The following is a 20,791-nucleotide window of genomic DNA, read 5'->3' on the forward strand; positions in this document are numbered from 1 at the left end:
CTTCTTATTCCAAGTAAACGTCCTTTGTATTTCAAGAGTTGCTCTGAAAGAATTGGGACAAGAAAATACAAAATTAGGACGGGGCAGCTCCCCTCATATGTTTCTGTTCGTTTAAGTTTTAACGTTGTTTCTTACTTTCAGTTGAAATTTTTTTTTATTTATTTAATATCTGATTGTTTTAAAAAATTGCCGGGAGATTGGCCCCTACCATCCGTGGGAAATCAACCCATCCCCCCCCCATGGAAAATTCCTCCATTGAAAATCCCTTTCACTTACTCCCCCCCCCCCTTGAAAGTTCCATATGTTCGATTTCGCCGGCAGAATTCTCCTTAGCCTACCTTCATTTTAAAAAAAAGACTTCAAATCATGCCGGAAATCCCCCCCCCCCCCTGCAATGGAAGGTTTCTACCACAGAAAATTCCTCCGGAACATCTGCACATGTAAACTTGAGTCGCCAAAAAGAAAGTAAGACAAAGAATTTCGAATTAAAATTCTGGCGAATTCCCCCATGTGAAATTTTCTAAGCAAAGTTCACTCCCGGGAAAATCCCTCCCCACGGAAAATTCTCCCCGTGGAAGATCTCCCCCTCTCCCCAAAAATGTCTGGGTGCTTCTCAATAACAAATACTATTTGTAAACAATGGGTAAATTCCATAACTTATAGCTCTATCCCCATTGGTTTTAGGGAGGGGTGGGTCATATTATCCACAGAGACACAATTTTTGGACCTTTCAACTATGTTGAACAAAATGGCTACCGGTATCTTAATGTTTTTCGGATAACTTTGGGTAAAAAACGGGGTGTCGTGGGGGGCTAGTTACTCTCCAATCTTTTTGGTGACTTAAATAGGGCACTAGAACTTCTAATTTTTGTTCGAATGAGCCCCCTCCCGGTCCTCTAGGACCATTGGTCTGACGATAACCCCTGGGAAAAAACGGAAAAAAACACGCATCCTTGATCTTTCTTCTGGCCATAAAATGCAAAATTCCACATTTTTGGTGATGGGAGCTTGAAACCTCTAAAGTAGGATTCTCTAATACGCTGAATGTGACAGTACGATTTTCATTAAGATTCTTTGAATTTTTGGGTGTGTTTCCCCTCTTTTTCGAAAATAAGGCAAACTATCTCAGGCTCGTAGCCTTTGATAGGCAAAATTAAACTTAATGAATTTTACATATTTTGAAATCAGCACAAAAAGCCAATTCTTTTGATGTATCGATTGTTATCAAAATTCGGTTTTATACCACGAGCTGTTTGATCCATTTATGTTCAAACATAAATCTTTTAGAGACGAATAAAGTTAAGCACGATTCTCTTATTTTATTTTGTATTTTGTTTGTTATCAACCTTTAAACAGGTTGACTTCAGTTCGATATTCATTGTTTTAAAATGGCTGTTATTAAAGAGGCTGTCGCAAGATTGCAGGGAGATGCTTAGTGGCTCATATCTTAGTGGCTTTTGATCATATCTTCATGCTTTTTACATATTTGTCTTTATAACACTGTCATAAAGTGCCGTATGGCACCACAATTGGCACTTTTTAATAAAGGTACCTGTATAACATTATATTATAGTGTTCTAGGTCTAGAATCATTAAGGGGGGATTTAGAGTTCTCTCTTTTGTATTCAAATATGACGATTTTTATAAAATGATTTAGTTTTATTAAATTAAATAATTTAGTAAAATGGGACAAGTATAATTGAGTGAGCTTTTTGATGCTTTCAAAATTCTTAGAAAGGTTCCTGTCGGCTTGAATTTTGCTTTTTTATTTGCCACTTATAGAAAAATTCTTTGAAATTATTATTAGAGCCACCTTTTACTTTGTTTACAAAAGTGAAATAATTTACAGTCAAATATATAGAAATGCCAAGCAAGATCAGAATAGTCTTAACATCTAATCTTATTTTTGCTGTGAATATTATTAGATAGTAAAATTTTTAGAAGATTTGTTTAAAATGGATTTATGTTTCGTCTGTGTATCTATGTTTTTTATATGTTTATGTACTTATATAGTACCACAGTATAGATATATAACAGTAGCGAACAGTTTCTTCAGAAATGGCACAAATCAAAGCCTACGGAGACGAAAAATGGGGCTGCGATATAGCAATAGTTTCAGTGGTTACCATATTATAGATATATATTCATTTGTCATTGCGCATGCGAAGGCGGAGTCATGGAGAGAGGTCTGTACTGATATGTGCCAAAAATCTTTAATGGAGAGAGTATAGGACTTTTGGCTACTGTTTATATATATTTATGCTGTGCATAGTACATAAAAAAAATATTACATTAATGAAATTATTTTAATTGAATTGAAAATGTGTAAATTAAATTAACCAATTACATTTTAGGTAGAAACTGTTTGTTAATTCTTAAAAATAAATCAAATGTTTCACAATTTTTCTCTGTTCAGGTAAAGACAATATAGCTTCTGTTCCTACATTTCTTCCTATAAACAAATAGTACACTTATCTGTTTATATGTACATGAAGTATGTTTATTAAATCCAATAGGTATACATACAACAAGAAAAGGAATCACAAGAATATGATAAAAGTCATTAATGTAATCTCAAACAAAATAAAAACATAAAACATGAGCTAAAACATAAATAAACGTAAATGTCAAAGAAAACAATTGCTGGTTTGATCATATTTTAACAGTTGTTTGGTAGAAAAAAGATATTTTGACTGCTTTGGTGTTACTCATTAGTATAATTATGTAGTGTATGATCTAGTACAATTGAGTTAAGAGCATAGTTTCTCAAAAGCAATATTTAATAATAATTGCTAAAAATCTTTGTGTGTGTCTATGTGTGTGCCAATGTGTGTCTCCAGCCATTTGGTGTTAATAGTTGCGTGACGGATTTTGTACTGTGGCTGAAGTTAATTTTACGCTGGAAAATCACTGTAAAAATATTTAATAAAGTATAATATAAAATTTTTCACAACAGTCAAGTTGTTTGTTGTAAATGTAAGGATTATTGACAATATTATACAACAATGTAACCAATTCTTTTCCCGTGTATAATAGGTGCAACATAGACTGTGAGTGTTACTCGTATCAAATTGAAGCAAAAAGTTAAGGCTATAGGAAATAAGCAATCTGAATTTTAAAAGGATTAAAGTAAAAAAAATCCAAAAAAGTTTTTAAGTCACCTATGAGCTCTCTAGCCGTTTATCATTAAATATTCCCTCACGAGTGGACTGTATTTTGTGCACGCGTGTGACCACTTTGTACTACGGCTGAAACGGTTTTATGGTGGCATCAGTAAATGACTGTAAAAAGTATTTAATGAAGTATATAAAAAAACAATGAGGTTTCGCCCCCCCCCCCCAACTTTTTTGGATTTCTGTAAAATTTTCGCCGAACGCGAAAATTTCGGGAGAAATTTTGCAAAATCGGAAGAAATTTAGTGAAATTCTTGATTTCTGCAGAAATTTCGGCATAAATCAGGTAGTGATTCGGTAAAATTTACGAAGACCCCCCCCCCCCCCCAATGAAATGACCCTCGGGACGCTTCTGGTGGTACTTCATTGGCCAAAAGAAAAAAAAGCAATGAATACAACAATGAAGTTGTTAGTTTCAAATGTAAGGATTTTTTACTTAGGACGACCTGTTGAAATTCAATATTTTCAACAAGTAGTTATTAGTTGCTAGAACTGAAAAGAAAATCCGGGCGGCTTATGCTTCTTTAGTCCCGTCGGAGATGTAAAACGACGTTTTTCTTCCCTATGTTTTGTACTAAGCTCCGTTCACAGTTATTCTGAGCGAAAGTGATAAGCATAGCATATATAATATACAGTATGGAAAGTTCTTATCTTCTCCATTAAAGGTTTTTGGGACAGATCAGTCTCGCACATTTCTCCATGACCCCGCCTTCGCGCGTGTGCAATGACAAAGTACCAAGTAGCAACTGAAGCCAGTACGATTTGCGTAAAGGAAAAGTTCCCTTTGCGCGCGCTGTGACTGTGATGTGTCCCATTTCTGAATAAAATTATCCATGCTATATAATATTTATGCTATGGTAATAAGAAGCCGATTAGAAAGCTATTTTTCCGTTACGCAAAGTTTCTCTTGAGTCTTCCGATATGGTCCCGTAACACTGCCTTCAAACAGTATTACCGAATCTTCGACCTGATTGTGCAGCTTGATAATTTGTATGCACAGTTGTCCGAAAGAGGTTTGCAACATTTGGTGTGGCTTACTTTTTTTGAAAACTCTGGTTTATTCGTGTGTGTAGTTTGTATATATTTGTCATGGCCAAAAACGAACTGTATAATACTGAAAACTACTTTTTTTTTTAAGATTTGTTCTCCCGCTTTAAATTATTAATTTTATTTAAACAAAATTGACATATGGATTTTCAGTTATTTGAATGAAATAGAGTGAAAAAGAGGCATTATTAAATAAAATATATAATAATTGTATATAAAAAAGAAAGAACTATTTTCGAGGAGAGTTTACATAAAAGGCTTTTATGTATATGGACCCGACAGTATTTTGGACGTGATTGCGACCACTTGGTACTATTGTTTAAATCGGTTTTATAGTGACATTGGCAAATGGCTACATGAAGTCTAATAAATTGTTTCCTTTTGTATAACAGGTCCCTGTTGCAAAAGAGAAAGTGAGCATTATTCAACGGTTTACGAGGAAGAAGGGGAACGCTTCTAGTATTATTTCAGCAGATAATCCCGCTTTCGAAGACACAAAAGGAATTACATCTAATAACCTGTCACCAGTTCTCAATCAACCTCATCATACAAGGTACCCTCTTGGCTCCTTATTTGTTTTTTTTTAATTTACTTGTTTAATTATAACAGTATTTCAAAAGCTTTAAGTTAGGAAATGAGGTTAGTAACTAGTTTTGTAATGAATCAGGAGTTAAGCAGGGTTGCTTTCTGTTCCCATTCATATTGATCGTTTGGATGGACTTTGTCCTAAGAAATACAGCAAAGGCAATGGGAGTGTATGGAATTAAAAGAGAAGGTAAAACAGTCTCTTTTCTCTCACCTTCCAGCGTTGTGTCTTATTCCCATTCCTATGGATCGTTTTAATGGACTCTCTCCTAAAAAAAGGCAAAGGCTTTGGGACAGAATGGAACCAAATAGGAGGTAAAACTCTCCTAGACATAGATTATGCTGATGATCTAAGTATCCTAGATAGAAATATTAGCAAAATGAATGGTTTTTTAGAGGTTTTAAGCGTTTAGGTTACAAGTTTGAACATTAATATTAAGAAGCTTAGGCTAGAACAGAAAAAGTAATCTCAAGAAGAAGAAAACAAAGGGAAAAGAAAGAGAAAGACACACTAAAACGACGTGGATATTTCACCTGTATAAAAAAGACTTCTTCAACCCAAGAAATAAAGAACTAGCCTAAAACCAAATCAAATCTAAAACCGAAAAATAAAAAAACAATATACTATTGTTGCCAATGTAATTCAGCAACACAGAAGCGAAATAGAGTTGCTTAAAAAAAATGAAATTACTGAAGCGAATGGATAAAAATAAAATAAATATGAAATTAATTATTTGGTTTCGGAATAATATTCTTGCTAGTTTTTACTGCTGTGATTCTCCTAGGTCTTGTATTTAATCTAATCTCCTGGTGATTTTGTAAAACTTTATTACCCACAAAATTCATTTGTTAACTATTCAGAAGAATGTTACAAAGCGCATCAATATTTGGATTACCTGTATATCTGTTTATTGAAAGAATAGCCTGCTTATTTTTAATACTGTGTAACAAAATTGCGACTTGGCATGAAAACAGAGTGAAGTTTGCAGATGATTTATCATTGCTGAGACTTCAAAAGCTAGGATCCATGATTAGTTTGGATGGCATAATTCGCCGTTTGGAGCCTAACTGCGAAGAAAATTGGCTTTCAATTAATAGGAAAAAGTCAGCACTTATGAGGGTCTCGTTCTTGAAAAAAGAAGTTCCTTGTCAAAGTGATATAAATGTGCCAATTGTAAATAATATGACAATTTTAGTCGTGACTCTTAACTCAGAAATGTTTTGGACGGATCATGTAAATAATTGTACTAAGAAGGCGAATATAGCGTTGCGTAATCTAGTTACAATTCGGCGATTTGGTTTTAATTGATTTTCACTGTTGAATTTTTATAAACTGTACATTCTAAGTATTTTAGAGTATGCTTGTCCTGTGTGGCATCCGGGGCTAAGTAAAGAGCAAAGAAATGTCCTTGAGAATGCAGAAACGTAGCTGCACTCCTAACTTGGTACTTGTGTACTATAACGACCACACTTATACATTTAAAATTCCCGTGTTAAATTCACCTAATGTTGATATCTTATAAAAATGTAAAATCGATTTCATCCAAGCCAAATAAAAAATTTATTCATTTAGTTCTGAAAAGATTCACCATTTCAATCATAGTCATATAGATATTTGAAAGTTATAACAAATTAAACTTTATCCACGACACGGTTAAGAAACCGTGGCGCTGAATCAATCTGTCAATAATCTGTAATTTGAAAATTGACAGAATTCTGACACCTCTCTGTAAAGTACGTCAATTTCCTTCTCTTGTAAAGATATGCATGGTCGTAATATACGGTGGTGTTCTGTTCGGTTTATACAGTGTTCGGGTAGGACCTTTACCCTTGCCACTACTCTTATTCCGCCCGAATAAGTATACTTAAAGAAGTGCCGACTATTCCTGCTCAAGCCCTAACAGTAAAATAGAAAGTTCCGATATTTTTGTGGTTTGTTGAATAAAATCAAGTTTGCCGATAGTAGGCCGAAGTCGCCGATAGTAGGCCGTATGATTTTAAAATAAATTTACCGTAAAACTATTTTATATTGTTTACTTGTATATCTTAGTGTAAGCTATTATACGACAAACTTGCCTTTTGGGTATATCTCAGTAAGCCAGCTTTTGGTTATTCCCTAACCAGTTTCGACTAGGGAAGGGAGTTTAGACGAGTTCTTAGTATATGTTGAGGTGTGGCGCCAATATTTAGCAATCTCTTGATACCCTTCCCCATACCCCTCAATGCCTGCCTATTTGGTTTATTGCACTAAATACTTTAACGTAAAAGTAAATAGTGGTCTTTTCATTCCTTTTCCTTGTGAGTGGTGCAGACCAGATAAATTTACGTATAATAATAATAATATATTTGGACCCTCTATGCATATAAAAAATGCACTTAGAGGAGTATGGAAAAAGAAATTTATAAACACTTATCAGCACTATATAAACAAAATATAAACACTTATCATCACAAACACTAGAAAAAAGAATACACTAGCAATGAGCCACAAAACGATTAATACATCCCAACGGAAAATCTACGACTGACTCAGATCTCTGTCTGAATCTCCCTTCTAAAACATCCATCTTACCACATATCTCAAATACACCGTAACGCTCGGAGATATAACTGTTACGAGACCATATAGGAACACGAAGAAAATACTTACAAAATTTGAAAAAGACAGACCGAAACACATATGGACAGATGAATACAAGAGCTATAGCTGCTTTTGCGGTTGGGTTTTAATTCTTATGGGAATGGAATTGTCCATGGGAACTTGTTTTGGAGTAACATTTCTTACGAATGAGCATCATTCTTGAACGACCAAAGAATCGAAACCGTCGTCAATTGTAACTGATATAAATAACTATCTATATTATCAGTATACATTACAGGTAAACTGATATACTATACAAGTAAAATAATGTCGGTAGTTATCTATTTACATAATTATGTTTTTGAGAGAATATTGGCAAGACACAACGAAGTAACTTAAATAGATTTAGCAGGGTGGCTCTTTGATTGTTTCTTAACTCGTGTTTTTTTGGTGGGTTTTACTGTTCTTGTATGGTTTGTATGGTTTGATTTTTTTTTTTTTTTTTTTTTTTTTTTTTTTTTGCTTCATTTAATCATCAACCATTCAATTTATTCATACGAGAAAACTTTTACAATCACTGGTGATGGTTGTTTGCACTCAGATGCTGAAGAGCCTAACAACACAAATAAAATAAACAGTACTGTAAAAAAAAAAAGTGGATAGTAAATAAGTGCAACAGTAAAAAAACAGTATATAGGCTAAAATACTATATAATTTAGTAAAATACAATAATAAAAGAAAGTTACAAATAAAAAAATAACAGCAAATAAGGAATAATAAATGAATAACAGAAATAACAAAAAAAAAAAAGACAAAGAAGACCTGCTCAACATTATATGAGAGGGGGAAAAACTGCTGGAGTATACAAGTTAATAAGACTACTAAATATAGTATTAAAAGAACGCGAGATTAAGATGTAAATAGGGATTGAATTACAAGACCAAATGAACTGAAAAATGAAGTGTTTTAGTAGCTGTTGATGAACGACGCCCGATTTTTGCCTTACGAGACCTTTGCTTTATTTCCTATGTATTTTTGTTGCTATTATTTATTCTATTCCACTGAGAATGGCGTGATGGAGTTCATTATTGGAATAGTTGCTATTCTTCTTTTCCGTGCTGATTCAAAACTTTTTTTCTTGTCTCGCTTTATCGTTCGCATTCTTATCCGAAGTTTAAATTGACTGAAGAACACAATATTTGTGTTGTGATGTCCTTTTAATACCCAGTAAACGGACTTGGTTACTCTGCGTTCCAAATTGAATAGAATAGAATTTATTTGCGCTAAAAGCCCATAGGCTATGGCGAAAAAAACGTGAAACAAAGAACAATCGCACAGAAATTATACAAATCATAATAACTTTATTTCATTTTCATTCCAACCCACCTTAAAAAAAAAAAAATAAAACTTAACCCCACATTTCCTTCGACCGATAATAAAGACCCAGTGAATTTGAAAGCGAGCGCTGGGCCTGCCATGCCTTTATTTCCTGATCCTGTAAAAAAAATCCTTTCAACTAATCCACTTGCTTGGCCCCTCATATCTTCGAGCCCTAAGGCATCCCCCCATATATGACTGAATCCACAAAAATCTAATATACTCTTAATTTGGTACGGCCAGCCCCTACCTGAGCCGCACTTTAACATTTCTAAATAAGCCGCCTTCATCGCTCGCATCCTAGGAGTCAGAAAAAAAAATTCCGAAAGCCTAACCATGTTAATTAGCCTTTGGCTTTTTAAAGAGAACAAATCTAAATCACCTTCAACTACCAAGCTATTTGTATGCTTACTTGTCCCTAGCCGCCTCTTATAATATTCTAATTACACTGTGTCTAGCCTATCGCCCTTCGCATACCCCCAAGCCTCATAAATTTCCTTTCGCCTTAAACTTAACTTCTAAAAATGACCATTCCTCCGCTAACCCAACCCTTCTACCCTTAAAACTAACTTTGACATCCTCCTCAAGTCTAGTACAATATGTGGAATTGGAAATGTAATGACTATGATGAGCCCCACGTATAGTTTATATTTATTGAGAAAGTGGGTCCAAGTTCTTCCAAAAGGTTCTACAAAAGGCCGGTTCGTTTCTTAGCATTTATAAACTTGCTTTTTAGGTTCAACAAACCTAAAAAAGTTGAGTCTCGCTTTTTTTGTGGTTCGGTTTCGTCACCTTTGTTCTTATAAAACACCCTTGGGTTACCGTTGTAGGCAAACCTACATACAAGAAAAATACGAAATTAATGTCATTCATCCCAATAAAATTATTTCCACCGAAGCAAGTTTATAAGCGTTTTGAAGCCACTAATTACAAACATAAGGGAAGACCTACAATTTAAGTATCCCAATAAAAATTTCATTGAAAACATACTAAAATATGTGCAAAAGATGAAAGACGAGGGCAAATTATTCGGAAGATATTGAAATATATTAAAAATTGGAAAGATTTAACCGTTTCGGGGGTGAAAATGGGCAGGGTTAGAGGAATTTAATGGAAACCATGTTAAAATGGGCTTAAGGCGCAAAACTGAAACAAAATGGTTTTCCATTTTTTTTTTACAAAAATGGAAAACATTCCACCTTACATTAGTATTTTTTCGCAAAAAAAGGTGAATGTTATATAAACTTTTTTTTGTGTATGTTTTTTCTGTTTTGCTTGTTTTTCAATGTTGCATGTTTGTGAAATTGTTTGATTGTTAAATCTAGTTATATAAGTACGCTGTATGTTTGTGAATTGTTTGTTTGTTAGATCTGGCTCATGTCCTACCCAGCTTATAAATGTCACTGTGTTTGAAGTTCCTCCACCGAGATCACGGGAGCTGCCTGCCCTACTGGCACAATCCATGTTTGAGAGGTGCGGAATTAGCTGAAACCAATTTATTTTTTGCTTTCATACTATCAGCATATAATAGGCATTGTTGATTTAGGCTTAGCTTTTTTTTATTTTCAGATTTTGAGTATTTTTAATAATGGGTAAGTTATATCATTTAGACTCAAAAGATTGTTTTGTCTCGATTAATTCTTTTCTACAAAATTGTCTAAAGTTATTCCTAGCTGAAGCAGTTCATCGACTAGGTCAAAGAATGTCAAGGAGAGTAATGTTTTCCCATTTCCTTCAAATTTTAATTCTTCTTCTGCACAATATTGAATTACTTTTTTAATTAAGGAGAGATTTTGTGGCATCGCTTTTTGGTGGAGGCTTGCTTAGTAGCAACGTTTTATATTATAAGCCACATCTTTTATTTCTTAGAGTTTTGTAATTGTTGTTGTATATTTTGCTTGATCGTGAGCTTAAAATTTTTCTTACGCTCTCTCTCTCTCTCTCTCTCTCTCTCTCTCTCTCTCTCTCTCTCTCTCTCTCTCTCTCTCTCTCTCTCTCTCTCTCTCTCTCTCTCTCTCTCTCTCTCTCTCTCTCTTTAACTTTTCATTGAAATTTGATTTATTAGTTTTAAATGACAAGGGAGAGAAATATTAAGTTTGTATGTTTTATTTTTATTAATGCAGTTATCTTGTTGGCAGTGTTTTTCTTTTCTTAAAATTGTCCCCTTCATTCAAAAGTAAAAACAATTTTTTAAAATCTGGACAAGTTCATTTATTTACCTCGAGTTCAGGAAGTGTCTTCAGGAAGCAGACAATCCCAAATTCCACTTATGAAGAATTATTTTTATTATTTCCTTGTTCTGGCTCGAATCTAACAAATTTTATTACAATAATCATAATTTCTTTTATTCTCTTTACAAAATTAAAATAAAGGAGCAAATAAATGAAAAAAATACAAATGAGCCCGAAGTACAACAATACAATAGAAAGCAAAGCATTGCCAATAACTTAGATATTGACAAACTACTTTATTTAAGCGGAAAAAAACTTCAACTCTTATGCAGCAGACATACAGCATAATAAAAAAAACACCTGATTAATACCAACACTATTTAAACATGGAGGCAGTTCAGAGGAAAATCAACTATCATTTCTCGGCACTTCTGGAATCTTGTCGATAGTCCATGCATGTTCCCTGTAACATCAAGTGCTCTATATTTCTTGTTGGTGTAAGCATTTTTTTTTAAACAAGGGAAAGCCAAAGGTGAAAATACTTAAATTATCTGAAGAACTCTCAATAATTTTTTTTTAATTTGTTATAGTTTGTAAAACAATAAAACATCCAAACCAGCGATGTGGTGTAAACATTATTTTGTAAAGCTTTTGTAAATACTTTTTATTAAAGTGTTTTTTTTTTTTTTTCATCTGGGAAGCATGTTATAAGTCTTTGGAAGTTTTTCCTTGAATAACAAGAGTTCTCGTGTCCTTCACAAATACACTGAAAGGTATTCCCAGATGCTTCAATGTGTCCGTACGTCATATCGAAGATGGTCTAATTACGAGAGACTTCTTTGCTCCAAAATTTGGATTAAATCTCAAATCTTAGGACCATTTAAGAAAAGACACGTTGCTAAAAGACAAGATTGGAGAACGTTCACGGCCACATAAAAAATATGGCTGATATCAATAAAACTATCAATCAATACGGGGGGGGGGGGTGGATATTTCTAGTAACTCTAGGAATAGCATTATTAGAAGTGAGAAGCGATATTATTAATATCAGAAGTTATTAATATCAGTGAGAAGTGGGCCAGAGCACCTAACATGAGGGTCCCAATACCAATGGCTTAGGCAAAAACAAGTGACGGGGTGGACGCCATTGCGAAGGAGTACAAGAATAGCATGAGAATGAAGAATTGAATTAAAAGCTTCGGAAGTATCTAACGCACACTTGTCCAGACTCTTAATATTGAAATACTACTTTATTTTTTTACTTATGTCCCGGACGTCCGCAAGGGTCGCGTTGGGGCCATCTCCTTCACACGTTCCTGGATCAGTTTCCTGTACAAAGCCCTGTCGTCAGCTTGTCTCAGAAGGCATAAGAGGTCATCTCCGAAGTTGTCACGCCATCTCTTCCTAGGTCTTCCAGGTGGGCAGCTACTGTGGACCCTTCCTTCGAAGGCAACTTTTGGCAGGCGCGAGTTCTCCATTTGCTGTATGTGGCCTAACCACCTAAGCTGCTGCAGGCTCACTTTTTGGAGAATAGTAGTTTCCCGCTTCAGCTGCTTCCCAAGATCTTCGTTCGAGACTCTGTCTTGGTATGTGATTCCGGAAATACGTCGCAAGTATTTTGTCTCGAAAGCCGAAATTCTGCGTTCATCTTTGACTTTCAATGTCCAATTTTCGCAGGCGTACTTGGCAACAGGTATGATTTGAGAGTCGAAAAGTCAAAGTTTAATTTGCATAGATAGGTGTTTATTTTTAAAGAGGGGGAGTAACCTCCTGAAGCTTGTACTTCCTAGGGCAATTCTTCGTTTCATGTCGTCGGAGCAGTTGTTGTCTGATGATATTAAGCTCCCTAGGTACACGAACTTGGTCACCAATTCGACTTCTTCGCCACTTACTACGACATGGACAGTGAATGGGTTTGGGTCTTTTGTGGTGCGCATCTTTTTGGTCTTCTTTGGGTTTATGAACATACCAAAGCTATTTGCGGCTGTTTCAAGTTCGGAGGCTTGGGCTTGTAAACTGGAATCGGTTACTGCTTGCTTGTCGAGGTGGTCAGCATAAGCTAGGGTATCGATGTTTGTACCGTTAACGGTCACTCCTACATTGTTCTCAAGCAGGGCAGTATGGCATGTAAGAATAGCTTGAAAAGTTGCGGTGAAAGTATGTAACCTTGTAGCACGCCCGAAGTTGTCGTAAACTCTTCTGCTTGGCCTTTTGGGGTCGGAACATAGCTACAGTAATTTTCATACATATTTTTGGCTATGTTGACTATAATTTCAGAAGAACCATAGTTGAATAGTATATGCTAAAGTCCATTTTGCAATACTAGATCAAAGGCCTGCTTAAAATCAATGAATAGTTGGAGAATTTCTTTGCCAAATTCAAGATACCTTTCTGCGAGTTGCCTCACTACAAAGATCTGGTCAGTGGTAGACCGTCCAGGGCAAAAACCAGCCTGAGAGTCGCTGATGATGTGGTCTGTTATGGCTCTGAGTCGGTTTAGAAGGACCCTTGTTATGACTTTAGCTGGGTGACTTGTAAGGCTTATGGGCCGGTAATTCTCACAGTCGTTTTTAGGGGCTTTATTGTGGAGCGGTACGATTACTGCCGATACCCATGCTTTCGGGAAATGGCCTGTTGACCACACGAAGACAGCCACTTTATGTAGTAGGTCCTCTAGTAGATGAGACCAATATTTAAGAAGTTCTACAGGAAAACTTTTAGGACTTGGTGATTTATTGTTCTTAAGAACAAGAAGGACCTATTTTATCTAAATAAGGTAAGGTTGTGGGCTTGGGTAGCATTCTATCTAGAAAAATACTGACAGCACATTACGGTTGCAGGTAAGAAGCGGATTCAGTTTCTCTTCGAAGCGGCTTTTCCATCTGTCTTTAATAGCCTCGCTGTCACTGAGGAGCTTACCGCCCTTGTCCAGGACGCTAGTAGCGACGGTGGACATTTCCGGTGAGAATTCTTTGATTGTTTTGTAAAGTCTCTGGTTGTGTACTGTCTTGAAACCTCCCCACAGAACTCGCACTTCTCCCGTATGTAATCTCTGAGGGCAGACCGAATCTTTTTGTTTACAGCCCGCTATATCCGCTTATACATGTCCCTATTTTCTCGGTCCTGCCTGTTGCAAAACCATCGCTTTTGGTGATAAGGATCTCGAATCTCATCTGTGGTCAAAAACTCCTCTGTCTTAGGTGTGAGGCCTAATGCTCCCTTAGCTGTATCGTGGATGGTTGTGTTCAGTTTCTCAACGAAGTCATTTAAGATGTCAGGGTGTATGTTCGAAAGGAGTGACTCAAGTATAAGACTAAGATTTTTTTCCTGTGATTGCAGGAAAGTGGTGAGTGTGGTGGGTTCTTTCAGTTTATCGGTGCGGAGTCTTGGGATCTTATTTTTCTTTACAGGAAGAGTTTTTAGTCAGAATTTTTTCAAGGTGCTCATTACAATGACGTGATCAGAATTGAAGTCTCCCCCAGGCAAGGCGGTGGTATTTGTGACAGATGACTTCCACCGTTTTGAGATGAGGACATAATCAATCAGATTTGTCGTCTTTCCATCCGGGGATATCCAAGTTGCCTTTCTTCTCTTTCTATGTTTGAACATGAGTTCGTAACAAAGAAATCATTATCCCTGCAGAACTCGAATAGACGCTCGCCCCGTGCGTTTCGCCTTCCAAGACTGAATTTTCCTAAGACATCACTTTCAAGCTGTGTGGCTTCTCCGGTGATAGCATTGAAGTCACCCATTACTACGAGGAGATCTTTCTTTGGGACTTCATCAGTTAGAGACTGAAGTTGTTGATAGAAGGTGTCAACTTCTTTATCAAGTCTTGAGGAGTCGGGGGCATACACTTGGATTATTGTGATGTTTTGTACTTTCGCTCGCAGCCGAATCATCATAAAGCGCCTTGAGACTAAGTTTGTGGCTATGAGTGCGCGCTTCGCTTAGTGTTTCTGAAGAAAGCCAATGCCTTGTCGGTGTTTGCCATCAGGTCTGCCAGAGTATGAAAGCATGATGTCACCACATCGTTGTTCTCCTGAACCAGACAAGTGAGTTTCCGAGAGGCCATTAACGTCCCATCTGCAACTCTTTAGGTCTTTGACATTTAGGTCTATTTTCTAAGGCTTTGCCAAAATTTAGACATTCAAAGTCCCCAGGTAGAACGGGGATTTTTGTGTCAGAGTAGGGTTTTCTCCTGGTAGAGTGCTATCATCCCGAATGGGAATCGTCATCGTCTGTCGAGTTCGCATATCTTCGTCTGAAGTCGTCATATCGTCGACTCCCCCGTATGCGGTAACATTATCATTTACTGTTATATCTTTCCTTCCGTCGGTTACCCTGGACGCATTAGCACGGTTTCGTCTCTTTGTTTTCAACTGATCCATAACTTAAAAGAAGAGGATTTCATGGCTATTGTAGGACAGCGGCAAGCCACTCCTCTCTGTTCTTTGCAGGTGGTCGTACAATGAAATAGTGCCGTACAATGACGTCTGAGAAAACAGGGTGCATTTTGAACTCATTTACCCCTTCTGAACCCAAACTGATTGTCGCCAAAATTGCAACGCTCATTGAAAAGCGGAAGACTCTTTCAAGAAGTTTGTTGACTTTTGAACCAACCGTAATCGACCTGTAAGAACTACGCGCTTAAGAATCTGTTGTTTTTTTTTCTGGTGCAAGTTACAACAGTTTCACAAAGGGCTTTGGGTAGACTATACATTGTTGGGACACAATTGCCTGGGACAGAAGAGAAAACCAAATAACCTTGCATTATTCCTTGGTCTTATCCAGAATAAAATTGTTGGGAGTCAAATTGGTTTTCATTATTTTAATGCATTAAGTTCGAATTTCAATTAAGATCAAAGATTCTTTGAATCCAATGCGAAGTTTTTCAAGAGTTGGGAGATTTGTTTTTCATATTCTTTTTTGGATTATGAAATGGTTAGAACTGGGCTAGTCTGTAAAATATCGGCTAGTTAAGATATCGTAAGTTAAGATTTGAATAAACCTAAATTCATTTGCAAGTTCCACATGCAAGCAAATAGAGAAGTCACCTGCAAATCAACGTTTTCAAAGTTCGTCATATTCAAAGCTAATCATAATGATTGAATCTAGCAAAATTTGCTTCTTAGGAGTCAATTTTACTGTTCTTTTAAATTGTGTCGAATGGACTGTTGTCCATTTGCCATAATGCCGTTTTCCTAATTACACATCTTATAATTATTCTTACAATTCCTTTCCCACGAGCTTGTACCTAGGAAATATAATTGTGTATTCTCCCTCTTCTAGATTACGCGGGAATGATGGGACCCCTGGTTCAACCAAGCAATCTCGAGAAGAAAGTCCCACCTCAATTGGAAGTGGACATTTCGTGCCGGGTAGTAAAAGATCAAAACAACCAATGCCGCCTGCGAGAGAAAGGTGTTTTTTTTTTTTTTTTTTTTTTTTTTTTTTTTTTTTTTTTTTTATATAGAGGAAAGAGAGCTAGAAATTTTATCTAAGCCCTCTTTTGTCTTCTTTCGGGATGGTTTAGAAATTCTCCTATCCCAAAGATTGTGTAAACCCAAGGAACCGTTGCTTCTAATGTTTCTGGGTTTTCATAGGCAGTGCTAACGCGCTGCCTAAGTAAAGAACTATGTTGGCAAATTGTGTTGTTTTATGTTTTTTTCTTTTATACCCGGACCCATTTTGTTGAAGGGACTGTCATATAAGCTTTAGAATGAATTCATTCAATTGAAAATTGGAGCGGCTAGTACACTTTTTAAAGGTCGACAGAGATTGGAGGGCCACTGATCCTCCTCCACCACGCCCATCATTCTCCCAAACACATCCAATCAAAATTTTGAGATAGCCATTTTGTTCAGCGTAGCTGATTTCCAGATAGAAAATATATTTTTGAGGAGGAAACTCCCCCACAGCCCTCTGGGCAAGGGCTTTAAGTTATGCCTTGGGGGCATCTTAGGTTTTTAAAGAAGGCGTTGTCGTAGAAACTTCAAAGAAAGCTCATTCGATTGGAAATTGAAATTGCCCTTTTTAATAATCGAAAGTGATTGGAGGACAACTAGCCCCCTCCCCCCACACCCATCCTTCCCCCAAACACATCCAATAAAAATTTGAGATAGCCATTTTGTTCAGCGTAGTTGATTTCCAGACAGAAAATATGTTTTTGAGGAGGACACTCCCCCAAAGCCCTCAGGGCAAGGGTTTTAAGTTATGCCCTTGGGGCATATTGGGTTTTTAAAGAAGGCGTTGTCTTAGAAACTTCAAAGAAAGCTCATTCGATTGTAAATTCAAAGGGCTAGTGCCTTTTTGAATAGTCAAAAGTGATCGGAGGGCAACTCGCCCCCCCCCCCCACACCCATCCTTCCCCCAAACACATCCAATAGAAATTTGAGATAGCCATTTTGTTCAGCGTAGTTAATTTCCAGATAGAAAATATGTTTTTGAGGAGGACACTCCCCCACAGCCCTCGGGGCAAGGGTTTTAAGTTATACCCTTGGGGCATATAAGGTTTTTTAAAGAAGGCATTGTCGTAGAAACTTCAAAAAACGCTCATTCGATTGGAAATTCAAAGAGCTAGAGCCCTTTTCAATATTCGAAAGTGAATGGAGGGCAAATAGCCCCCCCCCCCCCCCGCACGGCCATCATTTCCCCAAAAACACATCCAATAAAAATTTTGACATAGCCATTTTGTTCAGCGTAGTTGATTTCCAGATAGAAAACATATTTTTGAGGAGGACACTCCCCCACAACCCTCAGGGCAAGTATTATAAGTTATGTCCTGGGGCATATAAGGTTTTTATTGAAAGTCTCGCCGTGGAAATGTGGAATAAAGCACACTCAATAGAAAATCACAAGTCCCAGTTTCCTTTTTAATAGTCAAAGCGGACTTGAGGGCAACTAAACCCCCTAACCTAACCTAACAATCGCCAGACACGACACACACACACAGGTAATACACAAATACAAACGATACACAAAGAGACGACAAACACACAGAGACTACGCACACACAGAGACGACACACACACAGAGACGACACACACACACAGACGACACACACACAAAGACGACACACACATAGAGAAGACACACACAGACAGACGACACAAACAAATAGACGACAAACACACAAAGACGACACACACAGAGAGACGACACACACATAGAGATAATACACATAGATACACATATAGATAAGGTTTTTACTGAAATCATTGTCGTCGAAACTTGAATAAGGGCTCATTCGATTTGAAATTCAAATTGCTAGTACCCTTTTTAATAGTCGAAAGTGATTTGAGGGCAACTACCTCCCCTCTCACGCCCACTTTTTCCCCACACACATCCAATAAAAATTTTTAGATAGCCATTTTATTCAAGGTCGATGAAAGTCTTGGAAATTAGGTCTTTAAGGATGACAACCCCTCCCCTCACAGCCCTCAGGGCAAGGGTCGTAAGTTATGCCCTGGGAGCATATAAGGTTTATTGAAAGTGTTGTCGTAGATACTTCAAAAGGGCTCATTCAATTGGAAATTGAAAGGGGTAGTGCCTTTTTTAATAGTTGAAAGTGATTGGATACCGACTAACGCCCCTCTCACGCCCACGATTTCCCCAAACACATCTAATCAAAAATTTGAGATATCCATGTTGTTCAACGTAGTTGAAAGTTCTTGAAATTAGGCCTTTTAGGATGATAACCCCCTCAGAGCCCTCAGTGCAAGGGTTGTAAGTTATGCCCTGGGGGCATTAAAGTTTATGTCGAAAGTTGTTATACAAATTTCAAAAAGGTCTCATTTAATTGGAAATTGAAATTGCCCTTTTTAATAATCGAAAGTGAGTGGAGAGTAATTAACCCCCCACTTACGCCCACCATTTCCCCAAAAACATTCAATCAAAGTTTAGAGATAGCCATTTTGCTCAACAAAGTTGAAAGTTCTGGAAATTTTGTATTTAAGGATGACAAACCCTCGAGAGCCCCAAGGGCAAAGGTTTTAGTTTATGCCCTGGGGGCATATAAGATTTTATAGATAGAGTTGTCGTAAAAATTCAAAAGGGGTTCATTCAAATTGAAATTGAGAGGGTTAGTGCCCTTTGTAATAGTCGAAAGTGATTGGAGCATAACTAACCTCCCTCTCACGCCCACCATTCCTCCAAACACATCCAATCAAAATTTTCAGATAGTCATTTAGATCAAATCAATAGATAGTTCTAGAGATTAAGTCTTTGAGAATGACATTAGGGTAAGAGTTGAAACTTACGTTCTGGAGTAATGTAATGTACTATTAGAAAGCGCCGTCGATTCCTAAAATGATCATTCGATTAGAAATCGTAAGGCATAGTGCCCTTTTGTTAAGAAATTAACATAAGTTGGGCGCAAAACCCCTGTGCCTTCCCAAGGCCAGAACAAAATTTGCACTTTACTGAAAAAATACAAATGAATGTGCGTTGCAAGTTTAATATACATATACTAATATTCAGTAATCAAAATGTTGAAATTATTTGATTTATTAAAGTTATAAAGTAAAAACATTTATATTTTTTCAGTAAAGTGTAAATTTTGTTCTGGGCTTGGGAAAGCACAGGGGTTTTGCACCCAGCTTCTGTTAATTTCTTCTCGTTTTGAGTTTGACTCGGTTATTTATTGTGATTTCTGTTCGTTTTGGGTTTCATTTATTTATCGATGCTGATTTGTGGTAGTTTCACGCTTGGTAGATTATTTGATTTTATTTTTGCTCTTTTTTTGTTAAAAGGGAGTTCTTTACTTTTCTTTGAAAAACTTATTTTGTAGAAAAGGTTTTTTTAATTAATCCCAGAAAAAGTTTGGTTTTATATATATATATATATATATATATATATATATATATATATATATATATATATATATATATATATATATATATATATTATATATAGATTTTATCTAAACCTTCTTTTTTGAGCTCTCTTCTTTTTAAAAACATCAGTTTCGGGATGATTTAGAGATTGTCCTATCCCAAAGATTGTATAAACCCAAGGAACCGTTGCTTCTAATTTTTCTGGGTTTTCCCAAATTTCCTGGAAAGAAAGTTCTGAAAGTTTGTATTTAGCGTTGGTGTTCGTGCATTTCCCAATGTTAATTTTAGGCGAGGTTTTGAAGAACCCAATTTCCGTTGGGAGAAGTCCGAGTAAATCCCTGGAAAATCATGGAAGTGATGGCACTGAAATAAATGCCCCCTATTTTTCTAAAGAAACAAAAAATTGCATCTAAAAAGTGATCAATTTTATTTTTGACTCTTCAAACATTTCTCCTGGGTACGCCCGTGTAAAATTACAAATATGTCAATTATTCTAGAGAGAGTTTTTTTTTCCAGGAAGCAAACTTTCAAAGTTGACAATCTTCTTTTTTCTAAATGATGTGGGGTTTGAATCTAACATAAATAAATCTTAAATGGTTTCTTTTTTCGAAAGGGGGACGGGGTCAAGCTCGATTATAAAAAGGAACACGCCTGAGAACCCACAAAAGTATTTTTTAGGGGAGGGAACAATAGTAAAAAAAAAATATGATAGTTTGAATAAGAAGTACCCAGGAATTCGGGTAAAGTTAGAATTTTGGGGAGACAAAAAACTTTTTAAAATTATTTTCTGTTTTCAAAATAAACACAATGAACCTCACATACATGTCAATATGAGTCTCACATACAGAGTCAATATGTGTTTTTGTTAAAATGTAGCGTTAATTATTGGTTTATGCCTCTCTTTAACTTTTCCTTTTTTTCAGTCTGCAATTTTCTCACATAAAAAGGTCCAAGGAATATATTATCCTTGGTATCTTTGAAGAGTTGCAAGGACATTGGAAGAATTGTTTATGTGTAGTT

At 36.3% G+C, this 20,791-nt stretch overlaps 1 protein-coding gene across 4 annotated transcripts in view; it reads left to right on the forward strand.

The window, feature by feature from the left end:
- LOC148953473 (E3 ubiquitin-protein ligase SH3RF3-like) overlaps window positions 1–20,791 on the forward strand; it is a 207,187-nt gene that overhangs the window by 178,728 nt on the left and 7,668 nt on the right. For 3 of the 4 annotated variants that reach the window (XM_089088552.1, XM_089088551.1, XM_089088553.1), the window contains exons 12-14: window positions 4,613–4,773; window positions 10,132–10,236; window positions 16,227–16,358. In XM_089088552.1, coding sequence (XP_088944678.1) covers window positions 4,613–4,773; window positions 10,132–10,236; window positions 16,227–16,358 — 398 coding nt within the window. The remainder of the gene's footprint in view (window positions 1–4,612; window positions 4,774–10,131; window positions 10,237–16,226; window positions 16,359–20,791) is intronic. The other variant, XM_089088554.1, reaches the window with a different exon arrangement.

The sequence above is a fragment of the Artemia sp. Qi Xiang Cuo genome, chromosome 4, assembly GCF_049724085.1.
Source record: "Artemia sp. Qi Xiang Cuo chromosome 4, ASM4972408v1, whole genome shotgun sequence".
Lineage (NCBI taxonomy): Eukaryota > Metazoa > Arthropoda > Branchiopoda > Anostraca > Artemiidae > Artemia > Artemia sp. Qi Xiang Cuo.